The sequence below is a fragment of the Aquarana catesbeiana genome, linkage group LG05, assembly GCF_042186555.1.
Source record: "Aquarana catesbeiana isolate 2022-GZ linkage group LG05, ASM4218655v1, whole genome shotgun sequence".
Taxonomy (NCBI): Eukaryota; Metazoa; Chordata; class Amphibia; order Anura; family Ranidae; genus Aquarana; species Aquarana catesbeiana.
In genome coordinates, this window is record NC_133328.1 from 128,193,855 (window position 1) to 128,211,337 (window position 17,483).

Below are 17,483 nucleotides of genomic sequence, written 5' to 3' on the forward strand. Positions count from 1 at the left end.
TCCAATCCTCCTACTGTGCTATTGTGTTTTGACAGCGGGGAGCCTTTCCCCGCTATCAGAATACAATGATCAGTGCTGGTGGCTACAGCGGGGGAAAAACCCTACAAACTAGTTGTACAAAAGTGGATCAGTAGATCAACTTCTATACAGTCAGGGTGCCCATACATGGGTTGAAATTTGTCTGGTCCCCTGAACCAGCTGAATTTTAATATATGTATGGCCAGCTTAAAGCGGAGCTCCACCCAAAAGGGGAAGCTCCGCTTGTCTGCCTTCTCCCAACCCCCCCTCCGCTGCCACATTTGGCATCTTTTGTGGGGGATGGGGGAGCGGGTACCTGGTCTTAACAGGTATCCACTCCCACTTCCAGCTCAGTTCGCCACAGCAAAGTGACCTGGAAGTTCTGCCCCCCTCCTTCCCCCCCCGCAGCCAGCCCATTCACAAAGCGCAGCGTGATTCACGCATGCGCAGTAGGAATCCGGCTGTGACTCTCACTGCCGGTCTCCCTTAGCCAAAATGGTGGCTCCAGCAACTGAGAGCCAATTCAAGACTCGGCTCGGGTGAGGACACCACTGGATGCCTGGACAAGTAAGTGCCCTAGTATTAAAAGTCAGCAGCTACAGTATTTGTAGCTGCTGCCATTTAACTTTTTTTTGTCGGGGGGGGGGGGACGACTCCGATTTAAGGTGGAGGTCTGTGTCTTTTGCAGACTTTACAGTGCCAATATTTATAGGAATCACATTCACAGTAATAATATTTATTATTGTGGACTGGTATATTTCCTTGTGTTGACATCTATTTCAAAGAGAGGACTGGAGCACGGGCATTAATAAAATGAGTTCTTATTTATTTGATGTCTGTCATCAGTATCCTATGTTTCTCCACACCTGCGTTTGTGAAAGTCCTTCAGAGTAGTTACAAAACTACTACTGAGAAATGCTTTGCAAAAAGATTAGGAAATCTCTTGCATGATTGATCATTTTTGTGTTTGTCACTCTGGCAGGATAAAATTAATATGGGAGCCCTTTTGAAGTCCACATGCAATACGTTCCTGAAAACGCTCGAGGAGTGTATGCAGATTGCAAATAACACCTTCACATCTACTCTGGTATATTCCACACCCCCCGGATCTCCACACCTTTCCGTTCTCCGGCCAAACAAGGTACACCGTATGCCAGCACCTACTCATGGGCAATGTGTGTAATCTGGAAGTCCATATAGGGGGAAATGTTTCCAAAATAATGCCACTGAACGCTTTTGCTTCCGCAATACTGTATCTCATTTCCTGTAAAATAAACAGAGCATACATGTCCTAAAATTTTTTAAATTAAATTACATTCACGTTCTTTCATGGCTTGTCCTTATGCTGACAGTAGAGAATCATTTTCCGATACAAGCTCTGATTGGCAGCTGTAGAGCAACTAGAATAGTTTTTGCTTGGGATAATTTTTTTTTTTTTAATTAGGTAGTTTTTATTGAAAAGTTTTCCATTTTTAAATACAGGAAAAGAAAAGCAACATACACCATGAAAACATGGAAAAATAAAAGGCTTAAACTGAATTAAAGAAAGGAAATAATACAATGAGTATATTGTGCGTTACAAGACATATTACAATGTATCCACAATGAAGCGATAGTGCCCCAAAACCCTTTTACCAGAGAACCAACCCAAGTACGTTCTGATAATTTAACTGATGCCAGAGAAGAGTCATAATTGCCACAGGTGTCTGAAAGAAATTAAATTTAGGTGGTTTCCCCTCATGTCTTATAAAAATCCAGTCCTTTTGAATCTCCATTAGGGATATCCAAGGCATCGTATTTTGGTAAAACTGTGCAAACGGCTACCTTTTCTATCATTATAAGCTGAGGCAGATAGGAAAAGATGGAAACCCTGCGTAAGGCTGGATCAGTTCCTTTCGGTCAGCCTGGTGGCTGATCAAAAAAAGACAATGGATTCCCTCATCCATACAAGCAAGGTGGGTGGAGGAATCCTCCCCTCTGTGTTATTGTATTCTGAGAGCGGGGACTCTTCCAACATTCCTGTTCAAGAGAATCCAATCGTTAGATCGACTTCTCTTGAGCAGGAATGGCCACAGATAGTTCGAAAATTTCAATCCATCTATGACCAGCTTAATTCTGTAAAGAATGCGACTGCACAGTTGGTAAATAAAATGTTGCAGCTGGGTTAACTGACCTCATAAGCCAATATGCATTTGTCCCCTCTGCACTCTCACTAGCTACATCCTGCTTGGGCATAGCGGTGTGAAGGCCAATTAAGACTATAAGATTACTTCAATATTCAATTAAAAAACTAAGTGCGCTTACCCCTAAAATAATAGATAAAGATAAATAAATCATAAAAAAAGTGTAAAAAAAGATCATCCACATATACAGTATATCAAATCTACTCATAAAAATGTGTCAACATCTCATTAATAAATAAAAAAAGGGAAATAAATGGGTTAAGTGACACCAAATGCTTACATAATAAAAGATAAATATGTATTAGTACCGAAACGTATTTGCGCAACTACTCTGTTTCCCCGAAAATAAGACCTAGCGTGGTTGTCGGTGATGGCTGCAATATAAGCCCTAGTTAAAGTCCTTGTAGGTCTTATTTTCAGGGTAGGGCTTATTTTCGGGGAAACAGGGCAAGTCCAAGACAAGCAAATGTCCCAATTACAGTTTAATTCAGTGTTCAAAGGGTGTCCACAGTGCCAAATAAAGGTGCCTCAGTGCTTGAGTGAGACCGTTCATGCAAGGCAGCTTACTAAATGTAATGGATGTCAGCACAGGAGGAGATCTTAATGCACTTGTGAACAATATAACAAGCCGCCCGCCAGCTCAGAGGACCATCCGTCCAATGGGGATCACCAGCATAGAGCACCATTTTATATGAAACTCACAGCCACATTACCAATAAAGAAAAAAAGAGAAGGAGAAGAAACCTCTATAGCATTTAATAATGAGATAATGCAATTAGAATAGCAGCAGTATAATTCACAGCGTATGTTACAATCCACTCTGAGCTCCGTTGCGGGTCCAAGCGGCGAGCATACGTGATGATGTCACTCAATCAGGCCCCCACTGACACATTTCCCCTCAAAAGGGCATTCTCAAAGAAAGGAGGCTGATCACTTCAATACCTATGCACTGTACTGAAAGCACGCAGAGATTTCCCATGAGCCATGCTAGTCCCTGCGGTGACCAACCAAGTCTTTGTTGTTATGAGTGCAGTATCTGGCAAATTAGTAGCAACCCTTTATCCCAGCACTAGTGGGTGTTTCTACTTATCAGTATTTTGGTGCATATTGTTAACCTCTTGTATGTTTTCCTTTTAGGTGCGACGTTCTACTTCGACTGGCCATATCTCGGCACAGAGGTAGGTGAATGGGAGGTAATTCTTTTAAAGAACAACCTATTTGGTAATCATTAAATCTAAGCTTTTTTTAAGCTGCATCCTCACGCAAGTTAAAAAAAACATTAGACACCCCCCTAGTTCTAGAACCACAACCTCCTCTGTCATTTACAGCCAGATATGCTTGAAGATAGGCTTGAAGGGGCTTGTATATTGAGACTCAGCAGTATGGAAGGGATTTGTGCTGGACAGGCTGTAAACAACAGAGGAGTTCCCTGGCTCCAAACTTGGATTACTGTACAGCAGCACTCAAATTGGGGAGGGAGAAGCAGCACAAGGATCCAATCAGTTGTGCTGTAGTTAAAGGAGCATGCTGCCTGAAGGAAAGAGCAAAGTGACAGGGAGATGAGCGCCTGGGTCTGCCGCTTTACCTTTTTACTGTTTAGTCACAGGGTGTGGGTGGGAAGGAGAACTGAAAGTTTTGCTAAACTGCAGCAGAGAAAAAAACATGTCTCCTCCCCTGCCAGACAGGACTAAGCATTGAGGCTGTGTAAACCTCAGAACTGGATGGACAGAAATACTAAAACTGACCATAGATGGATCAAAACTCGGCCACTTCAATAGGGACCGGCCAAATTTCAATTCATGTGTGGCCGCTTCTACTCGACAGAAGTTGATCTAATGATTGAATGCTGTAGAACATGCCTGTTGGAAAACGTTTGTCGATCAGCCAGCTGCAGCCAGTCAGCTGTAGCCGCTGATCAATGTGTTCTGGCAGCAGAGAGTCCCTGCTGTCAGAATACAATGGCACAGCAGGGAGCAATTCTCTATTCACCTTGCTTGTGTTAAAGGGGGAATCTGTTAGTTAGATTGTTTTTGGCTGATCGAAAAAAAAAAAAAAAAATCTATGGTCCTTTTAACCCTTTTGGCAGGGTGGACAGCTCCCATATATGTATTTTATCTGTGTATTTAGCCGTTTGCCTGGAGTTCAGCTATAAGGTTGAACATTTCTTTTAGGAAGATGGAACTAAACAACAACTTGGAGAATGGGCCCCTAAAAGAGGAACCCAACCATCATGACCATTCACCAATTGAAAACATCCGCATACTCGGTATGGAAATGTCAGAATCTATTCCAATGACTTTCCAGGATCCCGAGACATATAAGGACAGTGCAGGTAAAGCATGTAATGTTTTATAAGTGCATTTCTATGGATGTCTGCATATACAGTATAAGTGAAAAGTAAAGATTAGTGAACAGTCACTTCCAAACAAGTGATAAATCTAAGAGGTTCTCACAAGAGTGCTGGGAAATTTCTGCTTCCCTGAGGGCTTTGGGAGGCTCTTGCTTAACCCGAAAAAAAATCATGTCTCTACTGTCAGTCAAACCCAGTAAGGAAGGAGCAGGGTATGGCTTACCAGAGCTGTGTGGGTCTATATATTTGCCCACTCTTCTTTGCAGAACTGCTGAAGTTCAGGTAAATTTGATGGTGACAGTTTGTGTACTGCAATCTTAAAGTCATTCCACAGATTTTCAATGGGGTTTAAGTCTGGGCTATGACTAATGCCGCGTACACACGAGCGGACTTTTCAACCGGACTGGTCTGGCGGACAATTCGACCTTGTGTGGGCTTCATCGGACCTGCAGCGAACTCTTTTGGTCGAAAATCTGACGGACTTTTTAGATTTGGAACATGTTTCAAATCTTTACGTCGGAACTCCGCCGGACCCAGTTCCTATCGAAAAGTCCGCTCGTCTGCATGCTAGTCCGACGGACGAAAACCAACGCTAGGGCAGCTATTGGCTACTGGCTATCAACTTCCTTATTTTAGTCCGGTCGTACGTCATCACGTACGAATCCGTTGGACTTTGGTGTGATCATGTGTAGGCAAGTCCGTTTGTTGGGAAAGTCAGTCGAACCAGTCTGGTTGAAAAGTCCACTCGTGTGTACACGGCATTAGCCATGCAAGGACATTCACGTTTTTCTCATTCAACCACTGTGTGGTCATTTTTTCTGGGTGCTTTGGGTCATTGTCATGTTGGAAGGTAAACCTTCTTCCCATTGACAACTTTCTGGCAGAGAGCAGCAGATTTTCCTCAAGATTTTGAAGGTATTTTGACCCATCCATTTCTCCTTCTATCCTGACAAGTGCTCTAGTCCATGTTGCAGATAAACTCCCCATAACAGGATATTAACACCTCCATGCTTTTCTGTAGGAATGGTGTTATTTGGATGGTGAGCTGTATTGGATTTCTGCCAGACATTTTGTTTGGTGTTAAGCCAAAAAAATTTAATTTTAGACTCATCTGACCATAACACCTTTTTCTATGTGGCCTCAGAATCTGCAAGTTGCGTTTTTGGTAAAGCTCAGTTATGACTGCATTTAGCCTTTCTTGAGGAGTGACTCTTTTCCTGCAACCCTCCCATACAAGTCATATTTGTGGAGGATTGTGATATTGTTGTCACATGCACACAATGACCACTGTTTGTCATAAATTCCTGCAACTGCCTCAGAGTTGACATGTTGGTGTTATTTCTTTCACTTGGATGTTATAAGTTGCACGTAAATACAGCTGGATAAAAACATTTAAAAAACACGCCTGTCTTCATTTCAGGCTGCAAAGCAACAAAATGTAATTATTTTAATGGGGGTGATTATTTTCTATACCCTCTGTAGCTGCTAACTGATCTTAAGCTACGAAGATCACAGAACCTTCATTACACCTTTTTATTGTGTTTGTTTATTTGTTTATATATTATGGACCCTTTAATAAATAAAGGGCATGGTGTGAAATCCATTTTTTCAGGTGCTGAAAGTTCACTGGATAATGTTTCTTCAGAGAGCTCGGGTGTCTGTGATCTACAGGATGAGACAGACACACATGCCAGTCTACCTGCAGTAAGCAGTACATTGCAGCAGGATGAAGGAGGAGGGACGTCAGATGAAGGTGGAGGAGGAACAGAGGAGACGCTGCCTGAAACATTTTTCAGCATGATGACTCACAGGTATTATGTTTTTTAGATCTCTGTATTACTCAGCAGAGCACAGATAGTAGGCCTTTTTGAAAAACAGACACAGATTTTATTTTAATGTTAGGCCCCTTTCACACGATCGGATCGTTCAGGTCCATCTGTCAGTTTTTACGGCGGACCTGAACGGGCGCTCCATGTTAGCCTATGGAGTGACGGATGTCAGCGGAGACATGTCCGCTGACATCCGACCCGGTCCGATCTGCTAAAAGCAGATGGATGGCCCTACGTCCAGGTCCGTCGCTATCGGATCGGGTGAGATCTGATGAAAACGGACATGCTGTCCGTTTTCATCCAATCCCTCCATAGGCGGCAGCAGCGCCTGACAAGCCCCTCCCCGCTCAGTGAGCAGAGAGGGACCTGTAATCCACCGGCTCAGCAGAGATCAACGGAGAGATCTCCCGCTGAGCCGGCAGACCGAGGCGGACTCCGTGGAAGCGAAGTCCGCCTCGTGTGAAAGGGGCCTTAGACACAAGATAAATGGCTAAGTAAACAGTTCAGATATGTTTAGGCCCCTTTCACACGCGGCTTGTCCTGGGACTTGGGAGTGCAAAGTCATATGACAAGCCGTACCCCATGATTTTTAATGAGTACCATTCATATCGGAGCGACTTCAAAGTAGTCCCTGCACTACTTTGGTCTGACTTTGATGCGACTTGAGGTCCATAGACCTCAAGATTACACCGGCATTGCTTCAAGTTGCGGCAAAATCGCACGACTTTCAGGTCGCACAAGTGTGAAAGGGGCCTTACTGTTTTATCTGCTAATCAATTTGTCATAATGTCCAGCCGTTATTGTGACACACGTTTTAGGCTGGCCATACACTTTTTATTTTATTATTTCGTTCAGCTTGTGGGCAAACAGATAACTCTATCCCCTCAAATGAGGTAGATGAAAGAATCCCCACACCCACCCACTGGGACAGAATACACCGATCAGCGGCTGCAGCTAATTGGCTGCTGCCGCTAATCGATGAAAACTTTCCTACATGTCCCTTTGGCAGAAGTCGAAAGAACAGTCAACTTTTGTCAAGAGGGGAAGTCCACACACTGACCACAATTTGGTTGGTCCTTGCTCAAATAATGCCAGCCATATCTTGGACTGAAGAGGTTTTCATTCATGTACTGTAGCGTATCATTGTTATTTCCCTTATTTATATATCATCAATCATGCCATGCAGTCTGTGTCCCCAAAGCAGCTCACTGTCTAATATCCCTGTCACACAGGGCCTGATGTTATGCACATTTTTACTGATGATTTTCTATATTCTCAAAGACATTTCTGTATTTTAATGTTATCATTTTGTTGTATAATGATTACAATCTGTGTTATGTTTTCAAGATTCAGTGATCTTGTCTATGAAGGTGAAGATGGCATTCCAACAGAATACTTCCTAAATTCCTGTTATGCAATAGTCCCTGTACTAGGTATGTATTCATCCTCCACATTGCTTATGGATTCCGTTATCACTCTCTATGGTGTTTTTTTTTTTTTCTGCTCCTGAGTCCAACTGTTGCGTTCATTGACACAGACTGCAGGACTCTGCCCCGCCCCCCGATCCCGTGTCACAGCATTTGATTGACAGCAGTGGGAGCGAATGGCTCCTGCTGCTATCAAGCTGCCCAATGAGGAGGGAGACAGCAGCGGGAGCCGGTGCTGTCATGCAGATTGCTGGATTGGATCAGGCTCTGGTAAGGCGAAAGGGGGACTGCAGCACAGAAGGTTTTTCACCTTAATGCATAGGATGAAAAAAGTGTCCTCTTTTGTCCTCACCACTGATCCGCCCCGTGAACACCCGCTTGCTCAGCAGGGATCGCTCCGCCGATCCCCGCTGAGCAGGAAGATGACAGTGTGCAGCGACGGACCTGTCAGAGTGCCGCTCTCCCCTATGGGGGATCGGATGATGACGAACCGTAGAGTCCGTCGTCACCCAATCCGATCCGAAACCGGATAGAAAAGTAGGGTTTTCCTCCGTTACACTTTTTCGGATCGGAGCGGGTCGGATGTCAGCGGACGTTCATCCGCTGACATCCGCTATTCCATAGGGATACATGTATGTCCGTTTTTCATCCGAAAACAGAAGGATGAAAAACGGACATACAGATCGTCCGTGTGAAAGAGCCCTAAGAGTCACAGATTTAAGTGCACTTGCACGCATTTCACCCTCCCATGGGCTTAATCCAAGACTCTATGTTCAAGCATGTGGAAGGGTGAAATGCGTCAGTAGCAAGACTTAGAAGACTGGCTGAAGCCGGTTTTCATACTTTACTCCCTGGCGGATTGCTTTTGTGCGACTCCACGTTTTTTCATTGCTAGTATTACCAGGCCAAACAGGTCCCTTGGATGCCAGCACCTTTTAGTGGTTAGGTACTAGGAGAGCACACATTGTTACTTGGAGTGGCACAGTTTCTTATGGGCTCCTTTCTTTCAAGATGTAAGAACATATATTTACTTCTCTCTCACTCATTCATAATTCATGCCTTTTGTTATTTATGTAAACAGTCAGGACAGACGTTTACCTCACAGCTAGAGCGAAATATGTTGTAAAGTTTGCAGGCATATAGCAGGCAATAAGCAGATGTTAATTAAAAGTTATGTGAAGCTGTCCAATGCCGAATGACTTCAGTGTTGCCTGTTAGAGAGAGGCTGTTATTAGTACCTCAGCAGAGTGGTTAATGGCTTGTTTGTCTTCCTGCAGATAAGCTTGGGTCAACAGTGTTTGCACCAGTAAAAATGGATTTTGTTGGGAACATAAAGGTAGGGTGAATGAATGGACTGTGATATGTTTCCTGCACATTCTTTCTACTTCTCTACAAATATTGGCTAGTTATTCATCACTCTAAACCCTTACATACAGGAAGATGCGTACACCTTGTCACTTGTGCCAATAAGGTCACAAGGTTTTTTTTGTTTTTTTTTTTGTTTTTTTTTTTACAGTACTGTATAGCAGTCTCCTTCGATCCCTTGTCATAGCTCCTTTTTTTTTTTTTCTCTCTCTCTCAATCTCTCGTATTATCCGGCCACTGATTGAAATTTGGTTCAGCAGGAGCCAGTCTGTGGCCTCCAATCACTGCTGGAATATTTTCTGATCAGCCACTAATACAGTTTTCCAGCATGGGGGTTCCTCCATCCACCTTATTTATGTAGCTGAACAAGAGAAAAACTGACCATGTATGGCCAGCCTTGCTTTCTCTTGTCTTATATCTCTCTTTTTTCGTATCTGTCGCTGTCTTGTACTTACATTTTTTTTTTTTTAAATAATTTTTTTTCTTTACTTTCTTTATGTTCTTTTCCTTTCCGTTCTTTTTTCTTTTTTTTTTCTTTTCTTTTCTTTTCTTTTTTTTTCTTTCCTTTCCTTTCCTTTCCTTTCCTTTCCTTTCCTTTCCTTTCCTTTCCTTTTCTTTCCTCTCTTATCAAACTGATGGTATATAAACACCTTTTTGGGGGGAATTTACTAAATTTGGAGCACACAGAATCTGGTGCAGCTGTTCATAGTAACCAATCAGATTCTAGGTTTTATTGTCAAAACAGCTGCCCCGGATTTTCTGTGCTCCAGTTTTAGTAAATTCCCCCCCAAGCATGTGTATTTAAATAATATTTTATTACTGTGAAATATATACAAACGGATACCTTTCTGTCCAACTTCATCCCAACCTGTTCTGTGTATCTTGTAGAAAATAAATCAGAAATACATTACTAATAAAGAAGAGTTTACAACACTACAAAATATTGTTCTCCATGAAGTAAATGCCAGCTTGGCACAAGTGCGAAATTCTGCAACTGAGGCCCTTTTGTGGCTAAAGAGGTAAGAGGCAATGCTTGGGGTAATGCGTCACAACATGGGTCATTTTTGGCATATGTACCTTGTATTTTCTATGGATGCATGTATGCCCACGTAGGATTCTGTACAATGCATACCATCTCACAAGTAATCATCTTGAGCCTAGTTTGCCAATGCGGTGTATCATATGCGATGCATACTGCACATGATCTGTTTAATTCTACTTTACCTATGTAGCCAAGAACACATGATTATTTGTATATTTTCCCTAGGGGACTCAAGTTTTTATTTCAGTTCCTTACTGAAGTGAAGAATGGTGAAAGCAATATCCAGACAGCATTAAGTAAGTTATTTCTTTTTTTATTCTGTATTTTAAAAAAATTAAAAAATAACACAGGAGTAAAGCAATGAGGTATAATAGAATGTACAACAATTTGTTCAAGACATAAAACAGACTGATACAATACCAAACAGCATAGTAGGACTGGCACATGGAGTATCAACAGTTATATGAACAACATAAGTCTGTGGATAATGCCCTCCAGACCCTCAAGCATTCATTCCTGCATTAATATATGACTTCTGCACAATTGACATGCTGCATTTTATTGCAGCACACAGGGGTGGGATTGCATGTCCGTGTACAGTAACATAAATGAAGTGTCACTTTGTCACACTGTTCCCTTTTTTTTTTTTATTTTTTTAAACGTACAAAGTGTGCGGCAGCTGCCCGTTGGTGTCTGAATGGGCCCTTACATATGTCTAGCTGTTTGTTAAAACTGTAACCAACATTAAAATGCTCCCTAAACCCTCAAGAAAACCAAACCCTACAATATCTGTGATTTTCTGCTTCACTGCTTCTCTCTCTCTTCTCTCTGTACTACACTGTGGGTTCGGTTAACTGAGGATGGGAGATTCTTTATAAGCAGAGTTCATGTCGATATTTATAAGGTTGGGAATATTGATCACAAGTAGGCATCTTGATATAAATGTTGTAAAAAGGATTTTTCTTTTTTTTTTTTTTTTTTTTTTTTTTTTTAGTTTCAATAATTTTTTATTAAATTTCTCCAATTGACGAGCAGAAAAAGTAAGCAATAAAACAGAATAGTATGTAGAACAACACTACAAAAAAAGTATAGATAAAAGAAAACCACCTATAGGTATAATGCTGGAAACCTTCGCCACATCCCAGTACAAAAGAGAAAATTGCAAAAGGGAGTGCCCCGGGGGATTTCTTTATCGTACATCACGGGACACAGAGCACCATAAAAATTATCTGCGTTATATGCTACCTTTAGGTAATTGGACACTGGCAACCAATAGTAAGAAGGTTCCTCCAATATAACCCCTCCCATACAAGGAAGTACTTTTAGTTTTTTGTCAGTGTCTTGAAGGTGATGGTCATGGCTGTGGAAGCTCTTCAAATTCTTCAATGATGTCCCAGTGGGGATGTTATAATCGGATCCATTCGGATGGCATGTTAAAGCTAAAGTGGATGGTACCCAAGCCTTGGTTCAAGAACAAGGTTTTGCCTGTAATGTGTCCTTTATGGCGCTGGACCCTTATTATATGGTATTCCTGGTCTATCACTTGCCCAAGGGAACCAGAAGGGCGCCTTACAGGTTCAAGGGTGTGGACTCCGAACAGAGGGGGACCCGGACCTTGAAGGTCCTCAGTGGCGCTACCCGCTTTGATGGGGGAAGATTGGGCCTGTATCAGGCCCTGCAGCGAGGACCGGTGAGTGCTCCCTCTGGGAGGCCTAAAAGTACTACTGTTGTTGCTATAACGTGACATGTTTTGTTCCCTATTTTGCGTGCCTTGTGTCCGCACTGTATTGAAGCAGCCGGCAGATACACTTATGCGGGGGTCTCCCGCACGGGGGCCGCGCGCAGTGAGACTCCCGGGCATGCGTGCATCACGTGGCGGTGCGCGCGTATAGAGGGAGGTCACACGCCTGTGTGTGCCAATGCTGCTTGTCAGTTTAGGCTCATAAGAGCAGGAGCCTAGTGCGCGGTGGGACACAGAGGTCTGGGCACGTGAGTTGGGCAGTTGCAACAGGTTGAAGGCTGGTAAAGGCTGTGGTAGCTGCTATACGCTGGATCCAGCCATATAGCTCAGAGAGAGTGTTTTTTCCTCAACTTTTGTAAGCAATGTCTTCCAGAAAACGAGGTACAGGGAGCAGGGCAAGTCCAGGGGTTAAAGTGACTCCTTCAAAAACAGGAGATCAACCTCAGGTTACTGCAGCATCAGTCTCCCCTGAAAGACCTGCGGCATTTGGCCTGGCTGAGCCATTGCATTTGTCAGGCGTAGTGGCCACTACCAATATCCCTGCATCGGCTTATGTTACTAAGGATGACTTGGCATCAGCCCTAGCTGGCCTTGAAGGCGAGTTAGCAGGTATGATTGCCTCAGTAACGCAGGGAGGGAAGAAGCGTCATAGATCTCCCTCTCCTGAGCCTGGTCCCAGTGGAGAGTCACTTGAGCACCAGGACTCTCTTAGCCAGATGGGTCCTTGTGATCTGGATCCAGAATGGGCAGAGGATTTGGAGGAGGTGGCCGTAAAGGATAAAGAGGAAGGAGAGGCTGAAGAGTCCTCGGCGGAGGAACCAATTTCGGCTTCCCAATCCCAGAAATTGTTTATCCAATCTTTGGCTGAAATAGTGAGAGCAGGGTTTAAGTTATGCCGCGTACACACGGTCAGACTTTTTGACTGGACTTGTCCGACGGACCAAATCCAGGGGACAATCCGATCGTGTGTGGGCTTCACCGGACCTTCAGCGGACTTTTCCAGCCGCAAATCTGACTTTAGATTTTGAACATGCTTCAAATCTTTACATCGTAACTCCGCTGGACCCAGAAATCCGCTCGTCTGTATGCTAGTCCGACGGACAAAAACCCACGCTAGGGCAGCTATTGGCTACTGGCTATCAACTTCCTTATTTTAGTCCAGTGTACGTCATCACGTACGAATCCGTCGGACTTTGGTGTGATCGTGTGTAGGCAAGTCCGGCCGTTAGAAAGTCTCTTGAAAGTCCGCCAAAAGTCCGTCGAAGATCTGTCGGACGGGCTGTCAGACTTTTGTAGCTGAAAAGTCCAACCGTGTGTACACGGCATTACCCCCGGTACAGGGACCAGGACTCTCCTGTTCTACGTTGGGATCCTTGCGTCTTCAGCAAGGTTCCCAGGCGTTTCCTGTGCATCCATTATTGGAGCAGGTGATTTACGCTGACTGGGACCACCCGGACAGGATATACTTGTCTCCAAAAGTTTTCTTTTTTTATTTCCTATGGAGGAAAAATTCAGGAAGAAGTGGGATACACCTTTGGTTGATGCTGCCATTTCTTCAGTGAATAAAAGCCTAACCTGTCCAGTGGATAATGCCCAAGGGTTTAAGGATCCGGCAGATAAAAAAAACTGGAATCCTTACTAAAAGCCTCATTTGCGGTGGCTGGGTCAGCAGTACAACCGGCAGTTGCAGCTATCGGTATTTGCCAGTCCTTAAAGGACCGTTTTAAGAGGTTGGTCAGGAACCTACCTGTTCAGGAGGAATTTTATGATGAATTGTCGGAACTTCCTCACGCTTTATGTTTTGCGGTAGACGCATTAAAGGACTCAATCCAGCAGATGTCTCGTTTTGCGCTTTTCCTTTCATGGTGAGCGTCTATTTGGAGAAGATCTAGATAAATATATCCAAAAGATCTCAGGAGGAAAGAGCTCCTTGCTTCCGGTTAAAAGAAGGAATAAGCAGCCTTCCTTAAAGATTCGCAACGCTCCTGGGCCAGGCGCCTCTTCTCCCAAGAGGTATCGATGGCCTCAGCCGCCTACTTTTAAGAAACCTCAGGGCCAGAAAAGACCTTGGACCCAGAAACCGGTCAAAACTAATTCCAAGTGTTCCTTGTGAAGGGGTGCCCCCACCCTTGCGGGTGGGGGGACAGACTGCGGCGATTTGCAGATGCTTGGGGGAAATTGGTTCAGGACAGGTGGGTCATTTCCACTATAACACAAGGTTACAAAATAGAGTTCCGGGATTTTCCCCCAACTCGGTTTCTGGTATCCAGAGTCCCATCGGACCCAGAGAAAGAGGGGCCTGTTCCTGGCCTTAGAACAGCTGGAAAGGCAGGAGATAATTATCAAGGTTCTGCACAAGGAAAGATTCAAGGGGTTCTGCTCGAACCTATTTACAGTGCCAAAGCCAAACGGGGAGGTAAGGCCCATTCTGGACCTCAAGTCCCTCAATTCCTTTCTAAACGTCCGAACCTTCCGCATGGAGTCGGTTCATTCAGTAATCGCATCCTTGAGAAGAGGGGATTTTTTAGCATCCATAGACATCAAGGACACGTACCTGCATGTACCAATTTTCGGTCCGCATCAAAGATTTCTGCGCTTCGCAGTAGAGGGGTGTCATTTCCAGTTTGTGGCACTTCCATTCGGTCTAGCCACGGCCCCTCGGGTCTTCACAAAGGTTCTGGCTCCAGTGTTGGCATTCCTAAAGTCCCAAAAGATCTCAGTGGTAGGATATCTGGATGATCTTCTGTTAAGGGACCAATCTTACTCCACCTTAGTAGAAAACGTTACAACTACCGTTCGTTTCCTGAGGTTCCTAGGCCGGATTCTGAATATGGACAAATCGGCCCTTCGTCCATCTCAAGTCTTGACATATCTGGGCCTGATCCTGGACACAACCCAAGAAAGGGTATTTTTACCTCCCTTAAAGGTCAACTCCATAGTGGAGCTGGTTCGAGAGGTCAAAAGGGCAGAAAGGCCTTCAATTTGACTGTGCATGAGGCTGCTGGGCAAGATGGTGTCATCTTTCAGCGCAGTTCCTTATGCGCAGTTTCACTCCAGGTTGTTCCAGAAAACCATCCTGGAGGCTTGGGACAAGTCTGTTCAAACCTTGGATTATCCCATGTCTCTATCCCTACAGGTAAAACATGACCTCTCTTGGTGGTCAAAGACCAACAATTTGAGGGGCGGAAAATCCTTTCCACCTGTAACCTGGAAGGTGGTAACTACGGACGCCAGTTGTCTCGGCAGTCCTGGAAAAGGCTTCAGTGCAGGGAAGATGGTCCCAAGTAGAGAAGACCTTGCCCATCAATCTGCTGGAAATCCGGGAAGCTCGCTTGGCTCTCCTATTCTGGACATCCAGATTGCGTGGTTTTCCTGTCCAAGTCCAGTCCGACAACTCCACGGTTGTGGCATACATCAACCACCAAGGGGGCACCTGGAGCCGGGCGGCCCAAAGGGAAGTAAATCGCATATTAACTTGGGTAGAGAGACACGTGCCATTTCTGTCAGCAGTCTTTTTTTTTTTTTTTGCAAAATCTTTTTATTACCCACACAGGGGCCAAACATTGCCCACGCAGGGGCATATCCTCTGATGCAGCTATAGACCGCACCAGGGCACATCGTTCAACATAAACAAACTTACTTAACTATACCCCAATGGGGGGGAGAGGTTTAATTCAGGAAGATCCATGCTCTGCATTGAACTGACAGGATATTTGAATGAGAGATATTGGGTCAATTTGCTAACATATTATAACCATAATGTTTATTTAGGAATTGGTTACTGTATCAGTTGCCGTGGTATTATCATCTAACCAACAGGTCCATACCTTTTCAAATTTTTGGGGACAACCCCTGCCCGAGTAGGTGGCTTTATAGAGGGGCAGACTGGCATTCACTAGGCTCTTCCAAAATCTAACAGAGGGGGGAGATAACTGTTTCCAGGTCATCGTGATGGCTTTACGTGCATAGTATAGAAACAAAGATATTAGTATTTTCCTAGCTCTGAGTATTGGCATTTGGTCCACTAGTCCCACTAGACAATGTTTAGGATCATATGAGATACTAATCTTAGTGATCCTAGTGATCACTTGGAGTAGTTCTTTCCAATACTGTACAATTGCTGGGCAAACCCAGAAAATGTGAAAGAAGTCCCCCAGCTGGTAGGAGCAGCGCCAGCATGCCGAAGAATATGCCGGCGACATCTGGTGCAGCCTGTGGGGCGTGTAATGAACTCTGTGTACGATTTTGTATGGGACCAGTTTGTCCCTGGCTGAGACCAGAGGGAAGAATGGAAAATTCCAAATCTCCCTCCAGTCATCTTCATCCATCTCCGGTATGTCCCCCACCCATTTCCTGCGGAGGGAGGACAGCTCGGGAATGGCAGCGACCAGCAGGGACCCATAGATCTGTGACGTGGGTTTCTCGAGATCCTTCACCCGAAGGGGAGATTCGAGTTCTGAATATTCCAATACAATCGGTTGGCCTAAGAACTGACACCTATAGGCATGAGCGACTTGAAGATACCGAAAGTGGGCCTTTGCAGGTACATTAAATTTTGTACGCAATACGTGAAATGGAATGAGCTCCCCATTGGTGATTACATGTTCAAGGGTCAGTATTTTATATTTGGCCCAGGCCTGTGGACTGTCAGCAGTCTTTATTCCAGGTGTGGACAATTGGCGGGCAGACTACCTAAGTCATCAGCAATTGTTACCGGGGGAGTGGTCCCTTCACCCCAAAGTTTTCCTTCAAATCTGCCAGCACTGGGGGACACCAGATGTGGATCTCCTGGCATCCAGATTCAATGCCAAGGTGGACAGGTTTGTATCCAGGACCAGGGATCCGCTTGCCGTTGGGACGGATACATTGGTGATTCCCTGGGATCGGTATGCCCTAATTTATGCTTTTCCTCCGATCCAGATGCTGCCGCACCTGTTACGCAGGATACAGGAGGAACAGAAAACAGTAGCCCAGGAGGTCCTGGTACTCAGAGATTGTGAGGATGGTGGTGGGGGACCCATTGTGCCACCCATACTGTCCAGACCAGTTGTCCCAAGGTCCCATATACCATCCTTTACGGTCGCTGAAACTGATGGCATGGCTATTGAGACCAGGGTACTGAAAGACCGTGGTATCAGAGGTTCAGTCTTGTCTACTCTGATAAATGCTAGAAAGCCAGTTTCTAGAAGTATTTACCATAGGGTCTGGAAATCATACATTTCCAGGGGTGAGAAGAGAAGATGGCACCCCTGCAAGTATACGATTGGGAGGGTCCTTGCCTTTCTTCAAACAGGAATTGATTTAAACCTATCTTTAGGGACCATTAAGGGACAAAGTTCGGCCTTATCAGTTTTTTTCCAGAGGCCAATTGCATCTCATTCTTTAGTACGAATTTTCGTCAAAGGGGTACTGCACTCAAGGCCGCCGGTTAAGCCACCCTTATGCCCCTGGGACTTGAACTTGGTGCTATCAGCTCTACAGAGTCAACCCTTTGAGCCTATTAGGCATATTCCTTTGATTCTATTGAC

The 17,483-nt window shown here is 44.5% G+C and overlaps 1 protein-coding gene across 1 annotated transcript in view; it reads left to right on the forward strand.

Annotated features, from left to right (window-relative positions):
* The window catches only part of PLEKHA8 (pleckstrin homology domain containing A8), a 60,606-nt gene that overhangs the window by 27,315 nt on the left and 15,808 nt on the right, over positions 1-17,483 (forward strand). Inside the window, exons 5-12 of the mRNA XM_073630178.1 lie at positions 1,001-1,159; positions 3,339-3,379; positions 4,373-4,533; positions 6,164-6,362; positions 7,728-7,813; positions 9,085-9,143; positions 10,061-10,191; positions 10,440-10,510. Of these exons, the coding sequence (XP_073486279.1) occupies positions 1,001-1,159; positions 3,339-3,379; positions 4,373-4,533; positions 6,164-6,362; positions 7,728-7,813; positions 9,085-9,143; positions 10,061-10,191; positions 10,440-10,510 (907 nt within the window). The remainder of the gene's footprint in view (positions 1-1,000; positions 1,160-3,338; positions 3,380-4,372; positions 4,534-6,163; positions 6,363-7,727; positions 7,814-9,084; positions 9,144-10,060; positions 10,192-10,439; positions 10,511-17,483) is intronic.